This window comes from Tasmannia lanceolata, unplaced genomic scaffold (assembly GCF_043159265.1).
Source record: "Tasmannia lanceolata isolate RefF3 unplaced genomic scaffold, GAP_Taslan_0.1 ptg000018l, whole genome shotgun sequence".
Lineage (NCBI taxonomy): Eukaryota > Viridiplantae > Streptophyta > Magnoliopsida > Canellales > Winteraceae > Tasmannia > Tasmannia lanceolata.
Window position 1 is genome coordinate 18,303,419 of NW_027518695.1, and position 23,389 is coordinate 18,326,807.

At 38.3% G+C, this 23,389-nt stretch overlaps 2 protein-coding genes across 3 annotated transcripts in view; one reads left to right on the top strand and one right to left on the bottom strand.

Moving 5' to 3' along the window:
* Positions 1–4,111: 4,111 nt before the first annotated feature.
* Positions 4,112–7,407, top strand: LOC143849914 (UDP-arabinopyranose mutase 1-like). Its single transcript, XM_077359212.1, has 4 exons — positions 4,112–4,502; positions 5,538–5,788; positions 5,891–6,059; positions 6,873–7,407. Exons 1-4 carry the CDS (start codon positions 4,179–4,181, stop codon positions 7,224–7,226), a joined length of 1,098 nt encoding a protein of 365 aa, XP_077215327.1. The 5' UTR covers positions 4,112–4,178; the 3' UTR covers positions 7,227–7,407.
* A 5,064-nt stretch (positions 7,408–12,471) lies between these two features.
* Positions 12,472–23,389, bottom strand: part of LOC143851473 (DNA binding protein) — a 28,892-nt gene continuing 17,974 nt past the window's right edge. For both annotated transcript variants that reach the window (XM_077360929.1, XM_077360928.1), the window contains 4 exons: positions 22,854–22,982; positions 14,248–14,613; positions 13,386–13,501; positions 12,472–12,945 (listed from right to left, as the gene is read on the bottom strand). In XM_077360929.1, coding sequence (XP_077217044.1) covers positions 12,830–12,945; positions 13,386–13,501; positions 14,248–14,613; positions 22,854–22,982 — 727 coding nt within the window. In that variant the 3' untranslated portion in view covers positions 12,472–12,829. The remainder of the gene's footprint in view (positions 12,946–13,385; positions 13,502–14,247; positions 14,614–22,853; positions 22,983–23,389) is intronic.

Below are 23,389 nucleotides of genomic sequence, written 5' to 3' on the forward strand. Positions count from 1 at the left end.
GCTAGTCCTTGAATCGAGAGGTATCTCATTTATATCGCCACCCATGCTGTGAGTGGCACCATTTCGAGAGTTCCTTGGTAGAGCTCTCCTTCACATTGTGGAGATCTTAGAGGATCGGCGCGGGATCTCGTATCCCTCGCCCACCCGTCCTCGGGATCGGGGTCCACAATAGGAGTCCAATAGTTTGTAATGGAAGTGGTACCCAATCGGGAGTTTGACTCGGACTTTCGATTGTTTCCGTTGGACTCCCGATTGAGTACCACTTCCATCACAAACTACTGGACTCCTAACGGAAGTCCGAAAGGTCATTCGGACTCCCAAACAAAGTGGTTCCAGTATGAAAAGAATGGTTCCAGTATGAAAAGAGTGGTTCCATGATGAAAATAGTGGTTCTAGTATGAAAAGAGTGGTTTTTTCATTATGAAAAGAGGTTCTAATATCAAAGAGTAGTTCTAGTATGAAAAGAGTAGCTTTTGCATTATGAAAGAGTGGTTCCAATATAAAAAAAGTGGTTCCCAAATAGGTTGTGCCCCAAAAATCATTTTCATAGGTTGATCCTAACCCTCCGATCTGAATGTTAGAGGGTTAGAGGGTTAGGATCAACCTATGGAAATGATTTTTGGGGCACAACCTATTTAGGTTGTGGCCCATCTAATGGACGGTTTGGATCATCCTATGGTACGGGCCATACCGTACTTTTAATAAAGTGAGGAGTGCCATCATCAAAATATAGTAGTGCTGATAACATTTCCTTAGGTTTATTATCCAAAGCACAAATAAAGAGAGCCAATGGAGTTATTTTCTTAATGGCAATGGCAATGGAGTTTTTTTTTCTAATAGCTGGGTATGAAGTTTTACTAGGAAGGCCTGGGGAAGAAGAAGATAAATAGTGAAAAGGGTACGTGAAATGGCATTGGGATCCGTGCCTAAAGGTGGAGGGAAAAGCAAGAAGGGTATTCTTGTCCTAAAACATATCCGACGCACCTGACAACCCCTCTCATGATTTTCAAAAGTCTGCCCTTGATTTACAATTTCAGCAAAACTTCACATTTTTTAATAATTTTCCCAGCAGATTTTACAATTTTTACCCCCATTTTTAGCAATGGATGTAAAATTTGCTATACCCCATTTTACAATGAAAGAAGAACCAGAGCCATGTCAGGGAAATATTTTTCGCGGTAAATTACTAGGGGTGCGACTTGGTGCGGGTTGGGTTGAGCTTTTGCTAAAAAATGAATAGGAATCAACCTGAACCTGACCCGATTTTAAGGTAAAAGCTCAACCCTAATTCCCAAAAATCGACCTGAGTTGCATCCCTAAAATTAGTGTCTCCAAGTGGTGAGAGAGGGTGGGGCATGGACCCACTGCCAGGTGTACAATGACCAGGTCCCATTCTTATCACCATTGGATCTGGACTCATTGGGCAGCTCTGTGATGACCCAGCAAATCAACGGTCCTCATCATTGGGGTTGTTTTCATTCACAAAGGCCACATCTTCTTGCTAGTAGATATCTTGTTTTCTTTTGGCTAATATATGGAACTGTTTGGATGCATTAAAATTTTTTACTAGAAACTTTATCCATAGAAAATAAATTGTTAAGTGTTTGTTAAACTTATTTTTCGAGAGAATTTTTCCAAAATCCAATTTTCTTGCTATTTTCAATAAAAAATTGTAAACCTATTGGACCTTGGAGGGTTTTTTTTTTTCAAGAAATATTATTTTACATGAAACTTACTTAGAAAACAGGTAAAATTTTGTGTTTTGAAAATAATCCATGAATTCATTTTCCTGGAAAAAAACAAAGAAAATATTTTTTCTTCGTTCCAACCATGGTTTAAAATTTCGACTGAAATCCGAAATTTCGGTCCACTGACACCGAAATGGCCTTTCCCCGAAACGGTCATTTATTTTCCGAAATTTCGGCCGTTTTTGCCCTAAATTTAAACCAAAAAACCTTTTTATTTTATTTTAATATTTTACCTAAATTTTGGCCGAAATTTAATATTAAATAAAATACCATTTTCTTTGTGGTACCGGATTTCGACCGAAATTTAGAAAAATTCCAGGAGTCTGAAACCGGTACCGAAACCGAAATTTTAAACCATGTTTGCAACTAGCTTGGGGTTCTTACACCCAACTTCCTTTTCATAATAAAGGAGACCCCAATTTGTTGAGGCCCACGTTGGATATGCCACATTATGGTAAATAAATAGATCGGACTAGCTAAATGATCACAACCATTAGATGAGACTCCTCTTACCATAAATTGTTTCATGATCAATAGTCATGCATCCATTCGTGTCAATAGGGACAATTAATTCAGATCCTATATTTTCGCCTTCATCTGCTCCAAAAAGTAACCGATTTTCTCTCCTAAAAAAAAGCAAATACCCTTAAAAAGCTCTTCCGTTTCCCAGACAAAGGTTTGGTAATGGTTTTATTACAGGTAAAATTTAGTGAAAACTAGTAAAAGTAGAAACTCCTCCCTCCATGATAAAACTGTCTCCACGAGAATCCCCTACAATTTTTTAATTACCAATGCTACGTTCTTATGCCTTAAATAGTTTTGAAATTTTTTTACCCCTCTCACTTCATTGGTAAAGGCAATAAGTTTGAAAATCTCTCTCTCTCTCTCTCTCTCTCAAACAAGAGGAATTATACGATGAACACTTACGCATCATCCCATCCTTGATATCGATCCAACAACACCTTTAAGAGTTCATAAGGCATTTCTTCATATATTTCTCCTCGAATAAAGGCAAGATTTTATACAGTGTCAACCGGTATAGTCCATTATTTTTCAAAACTACCTGGGCCACACCATAGGAAGATCCAACTGTCCATTTGATGGGCCACTACATAAATAGTTTGTGGCCTCAAAATCATTTCCATAGGACAATCCTATCCCTCAGTCAATAGAGGAATGACATATTATCGAAACCTCTGTAGATCATAGGGTTGGGATCATCCGATGGAGATGATTTTTGGAGATGCTAGTTTATAATTAAAAAAAAAAAAGAAGAAGAAAAAAATATTAATGGTAGCCAAACGTGCCATAGGGCTGACCTAAACTCCCAAAATACCCTTCCTCTGCACAAATGAAAGGCCGCTGAGGTTGGGACTACCATGTTTTGATAATTGCACTAACTCATCTTCTCTTTTATTATTTAAACCTCTGTCAAAGATTGTTACAATTCACTAGCTTCGTTTGGTTGCACAAAAGCTCGGCAGCTGTCGGAATTTGCACAGTTCTCATAAGCCAAAGTGCCACACCCATATAGGTTTACCTGATGTTTTGAATCCCCAGGGCTTACCTGATGCGCGTGGTTTATGGGTAATTGCATGCGTCCATAGGGAATACTCACACCCTAAAAATTGGGGTGGGATTAGGGGTGCAACTCGGGTCAGGCGGGTTAGGTATTGAAGAACCCTACTTAACTCTCGGGTCGGGTCGAGTCGGGTTTGGTTTTTTCACGTTGATGTGTTGTAGAAAAAAACAAATCTTCACACCAAAAATCTCTAAATTTATGTAATCAAGGTATAAAATTAAGAAGAAAACTATATTTCCACATGATCACCTCAATGAAAACAATTATATCGATATATTGAAAAATAATTTGCTATGTTATTCAAGAGATAATTAAAATTATCATAGTACACCTACATAAGTCAGGTCGGGTTTCGGGTTTCGGGTTTCGGGTTTCGAGTTTTTTTTCTTTAAACTTGAACCTACCCAAGATTGAGCTAGGTTTTTAAACTAAAACCCGCCCTACCCAAGATCCATGATTTCTAAACCCAACCCATGCTATTTTCGGGTCGGGTCGATACTTGCACGCCTGGGTGGGATACCCTATGTCATTAAGAAAAGAAAAAAAAGCTCTCATAAGCCAATAAAATAATTTTATGCACTTATTAAAACATGGTAGTGCCAATATCACTATCCCAAAAAAAGTACCCCATATGCCTTCAAAAAAAAAAACAACGGAGACTTTGAACGATTCGCCCAAACACACAAGTACACAACACCCTACCTAGGACACTCCACACGTACCAACCCACCACTCTAGCACGTGCCACCACGTATATTCCGTTATAAACGTCAAACCCCTTTCTTTTTCTTTCATCTCCCCTAATCTCTCTGCCCTCTGCTTCTGCTCTCTAGATTTCAATCTCAGCCATGGCAGGAGCTTCAATCCCATCAACCCCTCTCTTAAAAGATGAGCTCGATATTGTTATACCCACAATCAGAAACCTTGATTTTTTAGAAATGTGGAGACCCTTTTTTCAACACTATCATTTGATAATCGTACAAGATGGAGATCCCACTAAGAAGATCAATGTTCCTGAGGGTTTTGATTATGAGCTTTATAATCGGAATGATATTAATCGGATTTTGGGTCCTAAAGCTTCTTGTATTTCTTTTAAGGATTCTGCTTGTCGGTGTTTTGGTTATATGGTTTCCAAGAAGAAGTATATTTATACCATCGATGATGATTGCTTTGTAAGTTGGGTTTTTTTATTTTATTTTTGGGATTTTTTAGGGTTTTCTTGATCTGGGTTTTTTTTTTCTTTTTGGGTTGGATTTCTGGTTTTTTTTTTTTTCATTTTCGTGGTGGGTTGATTTTGGTTTTAGGGTTTTAGTTATTCGAGTTATTTGCTTTGTTGGATCTTGGATCTGGTTCTGATTTGGGATTTATCTTTATTTGTTTGTGTTTTTCAATGGCACTTGTTCAAATGACTTTGATCTTGATTATTTTTTTTAAATTCTGTTCACAGTTTTTTTATTTTCTTCATTTAATCTGCAATATGCCAGTTTCGATGTCACTAACCTGTTAGTTTTGATTTGAGAAGTCTTGAATTGAAGGTTGATATAGTTCCATGATTTTATTTTTATTTTTTTTTCATTTCTCTTTTGAATTATTTGTACTCGATTTGATATTAAGGATGGGGGTTCAATTGGTTTCTTGCTGATTTTGTCTGAGATCTAATGTTGACTTTACTTTTTAGATCGAAAATTATGTTACCTTTATAATTGATGGTTTGCCAACCTGTGATATGTGTTCTGGTGTAATTTTTTTTTTCTGGCTCCTGTCTAGATCTGTCTAATTGCACCATTGCCTCTGGTTGTTGATCCCACAACATAAAATTGAAAATGCCCTCTGGCTTTTAATTGCCAGTTCGTTTTTGCCAAATGACTTGATTTTGGCAGAGTGGGGTTTGGTAGTTCATTGATATGTATATCTGAAAATATTTTCATTTTGATAAGGTTGAGAGTTGAAATTGTTAATTTGTGCTTTCATGTGGAAAGCATGTGACTTCTTTTCTTTGTTGTTGGCTGCTCTGACCTGGTTGGTTATTATACTCAATAGTAACATGATCTTATTTCTTAAACAAATATGACTTTGTTTCCCTTTTATGAATTTACTTATCGATGACAAATAACATCATTTAATAAATTTAAACTTGTGATCACTAGGTTGAAATGTGGTTGGGTTTTTATGGGCCTAAGCTAGAAAGCTAATGTGGTTTTATATAGGTTGCGAAAGATCCATCTGGAAAAGAGATCAATGCACTTGAACAGCACATAAAGAACCTTCTCAGCCCCTCTACTCCCTTTTTTTTCAACACCTTGTACGATCCATACCGAGATGGTACGGACTTCGTCCGTGGGTACCCATTCAGTCTTCGGGAAGGTGTTCCCACCGCAGTTTCACATGGGCTCTGGCTTAACATCCCTGACTATGACGCTCCCACACAACTTGTCAAGCCTAGAGAGAGAAATACCAGGTATCATATCTCTTACATGGCAGAAAATTCTTTTGGGAAACTTCAAAACTGACTAATACCGACCTATTTGTTTATCTATTGATGTTCTCTTATTTATTTCAGGTATGTTGATGCGGTTCTAACGATCCCCAAGGGGACTTTGTTTCCAATGTGCGGAATGAATCTGGGATTCAACCGTGAACTGATTGGCCCTGCAATGTACTTCGGGCTTATGGGAGATGGCCAGCCCATTGGGCGTTACGATGATATGTGGGCAGGCTGGTGCATGAAGGTCTGCTATTTTCCTTCAATCTCAAACATCTTACAGTTCTTATATCTCATCTGTCTGTTTGAACTTTGTTTTCAAATTGGCATTTTATTTTAAAGGGTGGAATCATTTGAAGTGATCTACAACTTTTTTGGTGATATGATGATATCTGTTTGCTTCCTTTGCAAAGTTGATTTGATGCATCTTTGGTCATGATTCTTTAGTTTTAAGATTTCAAATTTCCATGTGTAACAGAAGTCCTTTACGGTGATTTTTTTTTTCCATGTCCTTAGATTTTTTAATAATTCCCTTCTGACTCGTCGCGCCTTCAAAATGTGATGATGCCATTCTGTACAGTTTTCTCAGACTAGCTCCTAATATTTTATTTGTTCTTGAACTGGAGGAAGAAATGGTGTTAAGGGTTGACAATGTTTTGGATCTTTATATTACAAAACATTCAGGGGCCGTTTGGATACTTGGAGGATTTTATAATCTAGGATTGTAAAATCCTGGGTTTTTAGCTTGAAAAATCAATGATTTTAAAATCGTAGATTATAAAATCCATGTATCCAAATAGAGTATTACAGTTAAAACCTCTATCAGCTTATGAATTATGATTATATTATATCTCTTAAAATCTTGGAATGATGGATGGGTGTGCCATTGGGTTCCTTGCTTTTCTCAGCCTCTCATAATTTTCCCAAATGTTACTGTCCTCTTCTAAGTAGCTGGTCATAATGTAATCTGATTATGGGTTTTGTTGGTGAACAATTAAAAAACAGTCTAGTTTTATCCTCAAACATGGAATTTCTGACGCCCAATCTCCGATTTTTACAGGTGATCTGTGACCATTTAGGATGGGGAATCAAGACCGGTCTCCCTTACATCTGGCACAGCAAAGCAAGCAACCCATTTGTGAACCTCAAAAAGGAATACAATGGGATCTACTGGCAGGAGGAGCTAATCCCATTCTTCCAATCTGCAACCCTTCCAAAGGAGTGCACCACTGTTCAGAAATGCTACATTGAACTCTCCAAACAGGTGAAAGCTAAACTTGGTAAGGTAGACCCTTACTTTCTCAAACTAGCAGATGCCATGGTTACATGGATAGAAGCTTGGGATGAGCTCAACCCTTCTGGAAATGCTAAAACTGAAGTACCCATTAGCGCTCCGAAAGCGCTGAAAAACTAAAGAACTGTTCAACACCCTTTTGCTATCTTTTGACTGTATCTTTCTTGTAGTTGTAACTGTATTTTTTTTCTTCCCCCTCTGAGCTTTTGGCAGAAAGCATTGGGGGTATTTTTGCAGGTAGATTTATGCAATCTTTTCTTTTCATTTAGATAAGAATAAAAGGTATTTGTTTTGATTTTCATATTTAGTTTGTGATGATCAATGCTGATGGGGGGGGTGTCATGTTGAGCTTATTAATTTCCATCCATTTTTGAATGCTGGCTATTTGGTCTCTACTTTAAAAGGATGTTTGAATTTGAATTTTGAAATGTGAGTGGTGGTTTTTTGGAGTGGGTGTTTTCCAGTCAGGCCTAACTTCTACCCAATGCACTAAAGTTCTACTAAAAAGAATCATTTGGACAGAAGGTTATGGCCCACAACCTAAAGACTTGTGTGGAAAAAGAGGCTGCAAGTTTGGCAGCTTAGCAACAGAGTAGCATGGATATATCTAGGGGTGCAACTCGGGCTGGGCTGCATTGAGGCAAACCCCAGCCTGGCCCAATTCGAGCCTCGGGTTGAGGGGAGTTAACCCTAACCCAAGGCTCCTTGAAATCTCTCAACCCTAACCCAACCCTTGTGATCTGATTTTCCAAAATAGGTTGGGTTGGGTTGGGTCTGGGCAAATATAGAAAAAAAAAACATTATGCTAAGATTTTGAAAATCATGGGGGCAAAAGTCGGGTTGGGTTGCCTGAGGCCTCAACCCTAACCCAACCTGAAATTAAATCAGGTTGGCTTTTCCCAACCCTAAAACAAGGCGAGGAAATAGCAACCCAAGCCAAGCCAAAATCGGGTTGAACCTGTTGGATTCAGCTTTGCCCAAGTTGTACCTCTACTGCATGACTATCCGAATTGATCGCTTTCTTTCCACCATTAACATTAACTCATTAAGAACCCCGAAATTCAACAACTCACAGTGGAGAAAAGTCATTGAAAATTTATCTTTGGCCAATCTAGGCTTCAATTTTATCATTATTATTTTTTGCCCCCTGCCCCCCCCCCCCCCCCCCGAAAGGATAATGCGCCCCCTTGTATTGTTATTTGACGGAAAAAAACGTAAAAATCTGCCCACAATTCATGTTGAAGGGGGGCAAAAAATCATCTCATTTTTTTTATGAAATTATAACTGCTCTCTCCAAATAAGGGAGGAAGAATAACCTCCCTTGTCCTCCCCACCTCCTCCCACACCAGCCCAACAGATCTCTCAGCCCTCCCGGCGAGATAGCGGAAAAATTAAGACAAGTAAATAAGAATAAGAACAAAAAAACAATCTACATGACTTTTTATGTGGTGTCTGCGCCTAGGTGGGCGTTTTTTTTTTTTTAAAAATACAGTGAAGCCCACCTTGTTCAAAGATCATAACCCATTATTCATTTTAACAAGCACACTTATGTAGCAGGTCCATATAGACTGGCTATATATATATATATATATACATATTCTTATTCTTCCCATTTATTTATTCGTCCTAACTTTCTTGTATCATTATCAAATCTTTCCCATATTTTTCCAAAGTATACAGTTTTTTTAATGGAGACCTGCAGAGTTGCTTTCTCCACTTATCCAGCTATGGCACAGTGAGCTTCTCAATGTTCTTTGACGGTCTACCCACTGCTATTGACTCTGGAGAATGACTAAACCAGTGGAGGATGTGAAAAGAAAACAAAACACTAAGCATTTTTGGTCGCACAAAAGCCAGGATGGCTTAGGAGTTTTGCTTGGCAATATAGCATTGACATCCCAGGAGACATCTCTTGACTAATAATTGCATATATGGTGATGTGTCACCCTTCTCCCCTACCTATGATAACCAAGCAAAATTCACAAAAAAGTGATATTTTGCTGGAATTTCTTGGGAATGAAGCTCTCTTTCTCTCTCATACCTTTCTTCTCCCTCTGTATTGTAATGACACCCCATACAACTACTCTATGAGGTCGACAACCAAACATTAACCACTATTCTCCTAGGTAAGTTCTAGGCAAAGCCAATGCTTGTCTCCTCCCTGTTGAATACTTATTCCACTGCTCTCCAAGTCTATGCTGCGCAACCCAATAGAAGATGAATGGAGAAAAGGAAAGCAAAGACAAAGGAAAGAGGGGGAAATTGCAGACATGGCGAGGGCTCGATGCCATATTCTCCAGCTGTTCGTCTTCAACTATGGAAAAAAGTGCGACCTTAGATCTGTCAATAGCTGCACAAATGGTGCGAATTATCCTACAGTGGGTGCAAATAAATCATCACCCTAAAATAAAATATAGCCTTGGAGATTTAAGCAAAAGTATTTTGGTCCCATTTCAAAATGCTCTTCAAAACCTTTTCAATTGTACAAAATACCTTTAGAAGAAGAGAAATTATATGATGCCCGACCCCGTGAGAATGTAAAGGGCGGGTAAAGACAAAACCTGCAGCCTTAATCTTTTCTTGAATTAAAAATCAAGGGAGAGATGGTTTTCTCTCTCTCTGCCCTTTATAATCTCACGGTCGGGCATCACATAAGTTCTCTTAGAAGAATATTCCCCAAAACAGGCAAAAGTTTTCAAATACGTGGTTTCAAACTATTTTCCAAGTATCCTATTCTTTTATCTAAGTCCAAAACTTTTCATAGGTCTATCTAAAAAAACAATACCTTCTTTATCAAATATCAGATCACTGTGACTCTTGCTTCATTGGAAAGATCTCGGATAGATGTACGACTTCACTCTTGGGTGGACCGTGACAGGTGATTGCACCATTCCGAGTCAATCACAATTCAAAGTAACTCAAAACTTCCTTTTTCCTCTTAGGAACATACCAAAATATCCCTAAACATTTACCAATCAAAATCCAACCTCTAGGGAAGCCTTGATTCGTGCAAATCATTAGTTTAAATCCTGACCTTAAATATAAGGCAAAAACTAACTTCTTCTATGAAAACTCAATCAAAACCTTTCAAACTCCTCAAAAACGCTTGTGTCTTCAAATTAGTGTCTAGCACGAATTAGAGCACACAATTGCATGCTCAAATTTATGGTCCTAGATCCCCACGTCTTTAAGAATGATGCTAAGGCACAAGAGAAAATATAAAACAAAGTACAAGAAGAAACTAAGGAGATACATCAAACTTCTCTATCAAAGGTGAGCTCAAGAGGTTGAAGAAGGTCAATTAAATGTCAAAGCTTCTTCATTCAAAGATGAATAACCACACACGATTTAACTTTTGTTGGCGATCCGCATGGTCTAGTAGAACTGATGATGAAGATTACTGATCTTGTAGGACATCATGAAGCGATCCACGTGGTCTTGGTCCCATCCCAAACAAACATCCCATGCATTAGATGAAGGACTACAAAAATCAACAATTGAGCTTTTCTTGGTGAAACTTAAATGAGGACTGATCAAGACTTGGTGGATTGAGGGCTTAGGGTCATCCCATCAAGTTGTTCACGACGGCATTTGATCGACCCTTGGCTGTTGTTCAGATCAAAGGATCTATTCATGCAAAAGAGTTCGGCCCTATTCTGTCTCATGGCTATTCATGAACTCAATTGAGATGGTCATTCTCAATTGGGGAGGATGACTTTTGAGAGTACTAGAAGAGCACTCTGAGGCCTTGTATCTTAGTATGGCATAGTTAGAAGGAGAGAAGTAATAGAATCTTCAATGAGAAGTCTTAAGCGATGGAAGGAAAATAAATGGAGATAAGAATAGATTTAATTCTTTGGGTAAGGAAGAACGGGGTGATGTCCTCACTCCTCACACAACAAATCTTAAGAAGTTGGAGGAATATTATGGAAATATTAGACCTGTTTTATAGGTTTAATCTAAAGTTCCCACCAACACATCTACAAATGAAATGGCATATATTTTGGTAAAAGAAGGATTTTTGGAAAAGATGGCAGAGAGAGTTCAGTAAGTACTAGCCTACTAGGTGATACAATCCCATTATAGCAGTTTTGATTTTTAAGAAATTGGGTAACTATAGAGACATGACCAGCAAGAGTGAGGTCCATGAACCCTAATGATTGTTTATAAAATACTCGGGATAAACATGGTAAGAGATCAAGATAAGTATGGAAATAGGTAAAGATTATCCTAATCTATCCTAATTGCTTAATCTAGCACTAGATGATCCAACAGTAAAACCTCACTAGATCTGATATATTCCAACAAAGGACATGTTACGAACCTAAATTGGATCGCAACGTAATTTTTAATTTTTTGAATGGTTGCAATTTCATTCAATGAGAAAAAGGAAGACCAAGATGGTCCGCCAGAAAGCACAACAATAAACAACAATAAAAAGCAAGAAATACAATAAGAAAAGAAAAGAAAACGAGATCAAGCAGGGAGGAAATCAAACATCTCCAACCCCAACTTCCCCACACCATCATTAGCAAGCCCGTCTGCCACACTATTGGTGGATCTTCTAATGTGTTTGAATATAATAGATGACCCATGCACCCGATATGATTTCTCTGGGCAAATCTCCACGGAGGGACTATCGATCCGCAAAGCCACCGGATCACGTTCTTGGAATCTCCCTCCAAAATCACCTTATTCAAACAAGCTTTGTCCAAGCATTTTATACCTTGATAGACTGCTTTAAACTTCGCCTCACTGGTGTCAGCTATCCCAATAAGACCTGAAAAAGCCCAAATAACGATACCACTTGAGTCTCTAAGAACACCTCATATGCTTGCAGAACCGAGCTTACCCCAATTGCAACCTGATTGATATTCTTAGAGGGAAGATCAGCCTCTTGACCTGCTTCGAGGGAAGGGTCGGTCCTTTTTGTGTAAAAACACAATTTCTGGATAAAATTCTTCATTCCATTACAGATAAGCTAGTGTGTGTTTATATAAAACACTCAAGAGATTAACAATGAAAGATCTATAAAGATCTTGTGATAAGAATGGAAATAACTAAATAAAGATCAACCTAATCTTGATTAGTATCCAAATCATTCCTCGTTGTCTAATCTACGCTATCTGTCTAACCTACAACCCAAGTAATCCAATGACCATATATATTCCGCCCTAGTAGGGCCCCATCTAGGCACCTAACAGGACATCTCGCCCCATGCTGAGGTTTTACTCAATGTTTTAGTTCTTTTATGAATAATGGGTTTTAATTTCTCAAGAAAAAAAAGGTCTTATGGACGACAGTGAAACTGACTTGCATGCATTTTCTTTCATAATAATTCTGTAAAAGCAGATTCTTTTATTAGAGACAAAAAAAAAATTTGGGGGGGGAGAGAATCATTAAATGTTTATTGATCATTTTATTAGAGAGGCACATTCTATTATTACACAACAAAATCAAGTTATAGTCAAGCTTCAGTTACGAACCTTGGATGAGATGGCAAAAGGTCTTCCTAAGTTTTTTCTTTTTAATGATGACATAGGGTATCCCCATTCCAATTTTAGGGTGGGACTATTCCCCACGGATGCGCGCAATCACCCATAAACCACGTGGAAAGCCCTGGAGGCTCAAACTCGCGTCAATAGGGAGCATATCCATGACTTTAAGCCAAAGAGTCACACCCGTACGGGGCTCTTCTTAAGTTCTTAAATTCTTTTTGCTTATCAAGTTGGCAAATCCCTTGAAGATTGTCTATAGAGCAGCAATTGACATTCATCACCAGCCACTGCCAACGCACCTGATTTTGCATCAGTAGCAATGCACGAAACACCACCACCACCTGTTAAGAAAACAGACAGAAAAACACAAAATCAATCTCCAACCAATAGACCCTTTGAGCTTTACTCGCGAACTCCATGAAATTACTTCGTGTATTCAAACCCTTTTAAAATATAAATTTCAGAGTACAAAAAACCTAATTGGTAATGACCATGTTTTTAAATTTCGTCAGGAACCGAAATTTCAATATTTCGGCCAAAATTATAAGATATACACCGAAACTGAAATTGCCACCTAAATTTGTTTTCGGCTGAGGCAGAAACTGAAACAGAAACTGGAATTTCAAACCTTGGTAACAACAGCCATAAATTTAGGCATTTTCACCAAATCAATTTTGATTTATTCAATTTTCTTTTAATTTTTGTACATATAAGACAAAATTCATGACTTGTCATGCCTAATTCTAAGGGTGCCTATACTCTATCACCCGACCCGGCTTACCCTTTAAATGATGCAAATCAGCCAGTTTTATCCCTGTAGACAATTCCCACTTGTACACGAGCCCATCACATGTGCCAATAATCCCATGACCACGTGAAACACCGGCTGCAGAAGCCCTGCACAATGTAAATGAACTTGTTATGCATGCCATCCAACAAAGTAGGTAATCCAATAGAAAATTACAAAATGTGTTTTAGTATTCACAATTCAGTATTTAAAAAAATCAACAAGGGAGTTTTCAAGTTCAGCAAACCATTTCTCGCAAGCAGATGAATACAGTTACGCAAGGATTTACAGTCATGTCATTATTTTACTGTTAATAGATGAAAATTCAGACGGAAACATTTCATCAGCATTGTCATTCATCAGAAGTATGAGTTGAGTAGGTAAATCACAAATTATTGAGAAAACCTAAATCTCTGCCAGATCTTTTTCTTTTCTGTTTTTTATTTTCATAATTTTGTGTGCTTATTTAGTATTTTAAGGAGCACATTTAGTGGTTTTCTGAAGAAAAAAAACCCAATATCTTTCTGCTTCTATGTTCCAGCAATTAATAATTGATTAGGAGCTAATCAATGGCATTATTCAAAAATTAATCTGTCCTTCAAAATGGTCAATTCCTGAGCCAGTGATCCAGGATGTTATTTGCTCAGGGACTTCAAAAGTGATACTTCACTGGAGAGAAATTATGAGAAGTAATCCTTTTACATATGAGATATCCGTATATATAATCATTATCTACAATGTGTAGTTTGGTCTTTTCGATGAAAATTAACAGGCATTTTATTGAATACCTGAAGAAAGACATCATCAGAGTACCTCATTCTAAAATTTCTTAAGAAAATACAAAATTTGTATGCACCTTGGATCCAATATGCTTCCCATAACCACCATATTTTTCACGAGTAGGGCTAGCCTCCATCCTGCTGAACTTTTGTTGAGGTCCCCCGCATGATGGTTGAGTTGAGCCTCTGAATTTGACACAGCAGAGACAAGAAGCCAGACAGCTATATCTTCCCCACTTGATGGAAGAAAGGCATGGTTTTCACCAGCCCCTGAAAACCACTTTTCTGTTGCATCTATGATCTCTTTGGTATAGTCATCTACCTTAGAACTTGTCACAACAGGGCCCTTCTTTTGCCAATTGAACAGGCCAACTGGGAGGACCTCAAAGATTGAACTGCCTGGAGCAGAAAACCTAGCCAGGAAGACGCGTTTGGAAATGTCCCTGAAAGAAATAAAACACAAGCAGTGCATTGAAAGGTTGTAGATGGGGATAGTATAAAATTATACTTTGGAAATGCAAAAAAGATCTATAAAGGGAACATAGAACAAGTGAAAATATGGAAAAGGGTAAAGGGAAGAGACAAATCGACCAAATCTAAAGATGACAAAAGGTGGGTACTGCAGTGTCTAAGAGTTCCGGTCTCCAATCAGAGATAAACACAAGGCATAAAATATTTTTAATACAGGCAGAGCAATAAATAAATGGGTCAAATTCCAATTTACAATGTCAAGCATCTAAAAATTCCCACGAGCATTTCTAAGTGTGTGCTCCTATCAGAGATAAACACTACACATAAAATATTTTTAATACAGGCAGAGGAATAACTAAATGGGTCGAATTCCAATTTACAATGCAAGCATCAACAAACTAGCACATGGGTAATGGGTTATTTCAAATATTTTGGGACTAATTTGGAGCTGATCTTTCCAGGGACAAGAACTCTTGGCTAAGAAGAAACATGGCCTATGTGCTTAACAGATGCAACTCAAAAGTTGCAATCAATTCCACAAAAACTGTTAAAGTATAAAAGATTAAATAATGCCTTCTCCAACAGCTTAAGCTTTTGGTGTAATTGGTAGTTTGACATGGTATCAGAGAAAAGGTCTTGACTCCTGAGTTCAAAACTCCTTGATATTAAAAATCACATGTAATGGCCAACCCAAAAGAGGGGTCGCATGTGTCACGTGTAGGCCAACCCAAAAGAGGGGTCACATGTGTCACGTGTAGGCCAACCCTAAAAAGAGGGGCCATAGTGAGGGGGAGTGTTAGAGTATAAAAGATCAAATAATGCCTTCTCCAACAGCTTAAGCTTTTGGGGTAATTGGTAGTTTGACAAAAACAAAAGGGAGAACCATGCACCAAGTGATTCCTTCTTGTTGAATAACATGTATTAGGTTAGTTTAGTCATTAGGTGTATGTTAGAGGGTATTGTTGTCATTGTACATCACTTGCCCTATGTGGGCATATATATACAACATATCCATGAGGAGCTCCCTAGTGGAAACTCTCCATCCTTCACTCTTCTTCTTCCTCTTTTCTAACATGGTATCAGAGCAAAGATCATTTGGGAAGGGGTAGAAGGAAAGAAGAAGAGTCTATCATCTCCATGCCATTCTCTCTCATCTCTCTTTGCCTTTACACGCAAGGTGTTGTTTCCTCTTTTATTTTTCCGAACATCTCTCCTCAAATCTCCCTAATCTTTCTCTCTTGGTATTCTCTCTTTCTCGCAACTCTCTCTCATGCATATCTCTTTTTTTTCATTTTCTTGTTTTTGGAGTTGCCACAAATAACAAAGAAAAAAAATATCCTAAAATCTCTCCCCCAAATCTCTCGAAAATATCTCTTCCCTTCTTTTTAGTTTTCCATCCCAAATCTCATTCTTCTCTAAGTTCATACCCCTATTGGGTTCTTTCTATTTTCTTTCACCTCTCTTTATGTTTTAAATCTTTTCTTTCTTTCATGTTTTGAGTCTCTTCCCCCATCCTCTCCATTCTAATCTTTGTCGTTTCTCCTCTACATTCGTTGTCTTTTATGTATTTTGTGTTGTCCTTCAAGGTGCCCACCAAGTGTTCGGTAAAATGTCCAAAAGAGATTTGGTGCCTTGGACGTCTTCTTTTCGTTTCAAGTTGAAGGCCCTTGGCTTCAACTTGAGGGGGAGTGTTGTCTAGTGTTGTCATCTCTTTCTTTCCATTGTTTTGTATGTCTTTTGTGTTGATGTCATCTCTTTCTTTACATTGTCTAGTGTTGTCTTCTATGTCTTCTTATGTCTTTATGTTGTTCTTCAAAGGTGCACACCAAGTGTTTGATAAAATGTATAAGAGAGATGTAGTGCCTTGTTTGCCTTTGTTCCTTTGTCTTCTTCTTCAAGGCGCACATCGAGTGTTCGATGGAATGTCTGAGAGAGGTGTGGTGCCTTAGTTGTCTACGTTTCGTTGCAAGTTGAAGGTATTAGACCTTCAACTTGAGGGAGAGTGTTCTCATGTAGTTCTTTGTGTCTTTTCTTTAGGGAGTGTTCTTTTTTTTTTCCCTTGTTTTTTTTTCTTAGTTGTCTTTTCTTGAGGGAGTGTTGTCATCTTTGTTGCTTTTTCTAAGGGGGGTGTTGCCTTAGTATTATCTTCTTGTGGAAGTATTGCCTTATATCTTCGTGTTGTCTTGATATTGTCCCCCTTGTCTTGTCATCTCCGGGCTCATGTAGTCTCGCCCGAGATGGAGTATTGTTCGTGATTATGTTCTTTGTCTCCTTCGTCATGTGTCTTCTTTTTCATGTCTTCTCTTAGCGTAATTTTTACGCATTAGTCTTTTTCGGCTTTATGTCTTATCCTCTCTTTTCCTAGCTATAGGTTTCCATTCCCATCGTTGGTCGGCTCTCTTACAGGCGACGGTATTTTCCCGTCGACCTCTCTTTTCCGAGCGATGGTGTCCCCATCGTTGGTCGGCTCTCTTTTCAGGCGACGATGTTCATGCCGTCGACCTTGTACCCAGACGATGGTGTTCCCATCGCTGGTTGGTTATCTTCTCCTTCCTTTTCTTCCTATCTTCAGGCGACGATGTTCATACCGTCGACCTAGTCAACAGACGATGGTTTACCCATCGTTGGTTGGTTATCCTCTTCCCGTCTTCTTCTTATCTTCAGGAGACGATGTTCATACCATAGTTACCGGATTCACCATCCGCCCTCCGATCCGCGATCCGGGGGTCGCACAATCCGAAACGTGGTTCACTAACGACCTGGATCGCCAAAAATGACGAACCGCGGCGACCCGCGAGAGAGAAAGAGAGATGCATATAGACTAGAAGAGAGATGGAGAGAGCTACAAATTTTATATATTTTGGGTTGAATTGGAACTAGAGCTTTATTTTGAAAAAAAAATATGGGCATACATGAGGTTTTTTTATTTTTTTATTAAATTGATGTAGTATGGACTATGGAAGGATATTCATATATTCCAACGGGAACTTTCTTTTTGAAAAAATATGTATGACATACACGAGGTTTTTATATTTTGTGTATCAAATGTGCGTAGTCTGTACTATGGAATGACATTCTTGTAAAAATATATGAAATTATATATATATATATATATATATATATGTATACCCTCATCGTACCGCGTACCGGACTACCATCGTACCCCGTACCCGTTCCCGTACCGCGTACTGGAACGAATCGCGTTCCAGGTAACCTTGGTTCATACCGTCGACCTTGTCACTAGACGATGATTTCCTCATTGTTGGTTGGTTATCCTTTTTTCTCTTTCTTCTCCTCTCCAGGTGACAGTTTCCCCATCGTTCTTGTCTCCGATGGTTTCCCCATCGGTGGTTATCTTCTCTTGGCGTTGTGCTGCTTCGCCGATGTTCACTGTACGCACCTTTGGTATGCCCTTTTTTGCTCGTTGGACCGTTACTATTCCTACCATGGCGCCTCCATTGCTCGTGATATGCTGATATGTTCGTTGTGCTCTCATTCAGGGGGATGCCCTGTTTGATCGCTCTCGCTGTTGTGCTACTTCAGGGAAGCTGCTTCTTTTGATGGCCTTTGATCTCGATGCTAGTCACTATGACCGTTACTACTTTTTATTATGCTTTTCATTATGTATTTACCACACCAGCTTGAGGAGTGTTATCCCAAGCTGGAGTGTGTATAAGCTTATTGTACTTTTTGTTATTTTTAGTTGGTTGTTGTAGTCTCCTTTGTAGCAAGCTAGAGTTCCTTAGTATATACACTCCAGCTTGAGGGGAAGTGTTGAATAACATGTATGAAATTCCAAGGGTGGTCCCGAGTACGGCAACTTAAGAGGAGGTAAAAATTAGGTTCCTAACAAGTTTTAACCTTTTGAAAGACACTAACCCAATTTTGAAGATTAAGAGATCAAGAATGAAATTATAAGCACACAAGCTAAATCCTAACTGCAATTGCAAAATATAGAGCAAGAGACAAGAGAGAGTGCACCCAACATTTAAAGTGGTTCGGTCCTCAAAATGCGAGGCCTACTCCACTCCACCAACCAAACCCGTTGATGGCTTCACTATTTGATCTTCTTAACTCCGGCGAAGATCGGTGCCGATTACAATTCCGAATGCTTTAACCTTGGTGGCAATCCTCACCACGGAGAGTGGGCTCCGCTTCTCCGAACACTCGCCCGAATACAATGTTCTTGAATAAGAAAGAAGGAACAAAAAATCCCTCACAAGGGTTTACAAATTGTAGGAGATGTACAAATTTGAGCATAATGATCCAAATCCTAATCTTAGAGGATGAGAAGCATAAACAAGCTTGAATCACTCTTAGGATGTTCAAATAGAGTTTTTGAGTGTTAGGATTGATAATGTGGAAGTAGGGAATGCCCATATTTATAGAAGAACCAAAATATGACCGTTTGGTGGCATTGTCGTAAATTTGGCAAAGTTACCAACGACTCTTTTTTCTTCCCGAAGTAGTGGTCTCGGAGTTCCGGGAATATAAACAGAAGTTGGAAAAAAGCTACTGGACCATTTCTCGGAGCTCTGAGGATTTCTCGGAGTTCCGAGCTCGGAGTTCCGAGCTCGGAGTTCCGAGAAGCCTATGTCAAGCAGATTTTCAATTCTGGTTTTTGGGCTTCCAACTATACACCAAGTTGGGATTGTTATGAGGGTTCCAAAGTGTTGGAACACCACAAGGACAATCACTTAATCATTTAGGGGTGTGTGAGATTAACTTAATTTATGCCTCTTAAAATCTAAACTAAGATTGGATCTTATACATTCTAAAATAACTTCGATCTTCAATTGCGATTCTTCAAGTCTTCATTCGTCTTGGATCTCCGATGTCTTTGGACTTCATTATGTGGTCCAATGAGAGCTTCTTGGCCTCAATCCAAGCAATCTTGTCTTTAAGCAATCATGATCTACAACTTAGACAATTAAACACATTAGTGATCCTAAATCACTTGTGTATTGGAATCATCAAAATAAGATGGGAATTGCCAAGGTGGGAACCATTGGGCTTACAATGTATTAGGGTAGTTTAGTCATTAGGTGTATCATGTATGTTAGAGGGTATTGTTGTCATTGTACATCACTTGCCCTATATGGGCCTATATATACAACATATCCATGAGGAGCTCCCTAGTGGAAACTCTCCATCCTTCACTCCTCTTCTTCTTCCTCTCTACCCTAATCTCATTTCTAACACTTCTCACTACATTAAAAGGCCAAACTCAGCCTTCAATTAAAGAGCATTCACAAGCGGGCAACAGGAGAAATGGAGAATGATAAAGGGTCCTTCTAAACTACAATCAGTGGGTTCATTAGAACATTCTCTCATGAAAGACATTCTCCAACAAGGCTGAATTTTGTCTTTGAAAGACCTTATCTTGGTTAAAAGGGTAATAGATCTCCCTCGCAAAGATCACCTTTGCGCGCAGAGTCCCTATCACGGCTCGTAGCTTGGGCTAGGGATATAGAAGGAGAATTGCGAGCAGGGCCACATAGGATGCTATTGAAATTACCTATGATTCTGATGCCACGTGTTCAATAGTTTAGCTGAGAAAGAGCATAAGAAATGGAATGAAAAGGAAATAACGGGAGTAGAACATTGATCCAATCCTGATGAATTGTATTGATTCTAACGACGAGTGGATTGCTAGGAAAGAAAACAATCTTTTTTCCTGCCGATGAGAGTGACATTGTGTCTGATGTCACTGCTATTCAATCAATTTTGTTCGATTCAGCTGTTGTTCTACTTTGACTAGTATCACAGAGAAGGGGGGAGGCGTGCTGTTACAGCTTAGGGCCAAGGGGGATACAGGGGTGAGCGCACGGGGGAAGGGGTTTATCGAAATGAGTTTTTTTTTTTGTGAGCGTGAATTAACTTGCGGCAAACCCAAAAAAGAAAAAAAAAAGAAGGGACAGAAATCAGGGACAAAGGATTAGTTGAGAGAGAGAGAGAGAGAGAGACACAATCGGAGATTGCGAGAGATTTTAGGCATTTGGGTGAAGTGGATAGCGTTAAAAGAGAGAGAGAGAGAGAGAGAGAGAGAGAGAGAGAGAGAGAGAGGATTTACGGAAAACCCAAAAGAGGGTTTGTGTGTGTGTGTGTGTGTGTGTGTGTGTGTGTGAGAGAGAGAGAGAGAGAGAGAGAGAGAGAGAGAACTCTTCCTTCCTTTCTTCCTTAGGATCTTTGCTCTAATACCATGTTAGAATGGACAAGGAAAGAGAAGGATAAGAAGAGTAATGGAGAAGATGGTGAGTCTCCACTAGGGAGCTCTCATGTAATATGATGTAAATATAGGAGAGCCCAAATAGGGTTACATTAGGGTTACAGGTACAAAGACTGTAATACCCTCCAACATACATATAAAGACCAAAGTACCCTTCAACTCTCTTCAACAATGATCAGTTGGGAGTAGTTATGGATTTGATTCTCAGTCTCAACCTAAGAGGAGAAAGAATGTTTCTTAAGTGAGTATACATTCTAAGTTTCTAGTTTTATAGAAATATACTCTAATTTAGGTTTTAGCTTTTAAGTTCTAGTTTTAATTTATAAGTAACTATTTTGCATATTAATGTATGTAACTATGTAAGGCTAAAGGTAAATTTGTAATTAATCCTCGTCATGTTAGCATCGATGAGTAAGAGTATAGTGATGAGGGTGATGAAGAGGACGGATATGATGAGGGCATCTACTAAATGATTGAAGATGATATAGATGATGAAATTGAGGACAAAGACAAGTCACTGATGAGTGTGAGTTCTTTTTTATACACCTTTCCATTTGCAACTTTTGTTTGTGAATGTTTGTGTTTTTTATCTGGAAAATTAGAAATGTAACGTAGACTTGTTAATCTCTCTATTTTGTATTATTTGGTTGGTAAATTGGTAGTGATGGTGGATGATGGGGCTGATACTTTATTTTCTTAGTGTAATGATGATTGGATGATCATATATTACTTGAAAACTAAGCACATGTTTTTCTCGATTTTGCAATGTTATTTTTTGATATTTTTCTTACCTTTTCTATTTTCTTTAAACTTTTATTTAAAAATACGATTGTTCACAAGGCTTACGCCTCGCGACTCTGCCTCTAAAAATACTGCTTCATACATTTTGAAACCAAAATATATTTTGCTGTTATGGACAAATGATAATTTGCAACAGAAAAAAATTCAATGCATATACTAATATTTGTGAAATAATAAGAAAACAGATTAGCCATCAACAGTAGCTAGACAAACTCTTTTATCATATAAAATGTTTCTAAACACAAAACATATTTTAAAAGGAAGTTATATTTGTTTACACCCAACGAAGATACATGCTTAGGAGCAACAAAAGAACCAAAGTAGTGTTACAAGCTCTCTGGTTTAGCTATAAGCAACGGTATCCCTCTCAAAACCCACTAATCCTATAAAACATGTTGCTCCACACACACACACTCCAGACGTACACACACACACACACACACACAGAGAGAGGTTCCATTTGCAAGGACATCCACCATAAACTATACAAAAGGTTGCTTTTCTACTCAGACATGAAGATGATAAAAGCAGAAAAAAATGCTTTCCTGACTATCCCAATGTGCAACGTCCACTTACCTCGTCAGTTTAAGATAACTAGTCCATCAAGATACAGGAGTCCAACAACCCTACAAACTCGAGAGAACCTATTGCACCATGTCCCTACAGATATTGCAATTGACTTTTTTACAGCTTTATATGGTCAATTTAGTCCTCGGTGTAACTTAATCAAGATATTTGGATTTATAGAGCACCCTCATTGCAAAATAATAATAATAATAAGGTGGTCACCTGGCTGAAAATTTGTCAGTATCATGGAACAAGCTCCTTGGTTCCTAGCCACTTGTTTGGCTGGGAGTTTTTGCAAGTTAACTAATGATAGTTTAATGCCCTCTGAATCTTTAGATGCCACTACAAAATGATGTAGATAAAGAATCTAATGAAGCATACAACACACTTGGATTTTACTAAAATAGGCCTAAAGCCAAAAATACATGTAATAACAAAATATCATATTTAGAGACAGTAGAAAGAAGTCAAATAAATACAAAATACATGTCAGAAGTTGAGTAACTTGCCACTATGAATATAAACATTAAACAAGTGAAAAAGAATATCAACACATAAAAGGTAAATTAATGCATTAGCAGAAAGACCATTCCGATGCGACAGAATGTAACTTACCATAAACCAAAGCCTCCAGCACCATCATGGCCGATGACCAGAGAGACACACATTGGTAACCTTCTCAACTCCAATATGGAAGTAGATGAATAATCAAAAGTTGGCAAAACGAATTCCTCTACATCCGCACTGCAAGTGAGCATAAAAAAATAAAATAAAGCTATATCATCAATATTCCACATGTTACTAAAAATCATTTCAAGCACAAGAGAAGCAACATATCAAAACATGAAAGTACTGCCTATACTGGAAGAGGGTTATTGATGTATGTAGGGGACAACTAACGTCTATTGGTGCAATATATTGGCTAGACAGGCTAGTGTCTACGGCCATTCGGCTCATTCTGCTACATACAAGTAAATACATAGTTACATACACAAACACATGTTATAATCAAAGTTAAAATGATTTTGAGAGGAAAAACTGAAGATAGAAAGAATAACAGTGAAGAAGAAGAGGGAAAGTGGAGAGAGGAACATTAGTGCTTCTTGAGGACAAGGAGTGAAGGGCAAGAGTGTTAAGGAAGCTATAGGTAA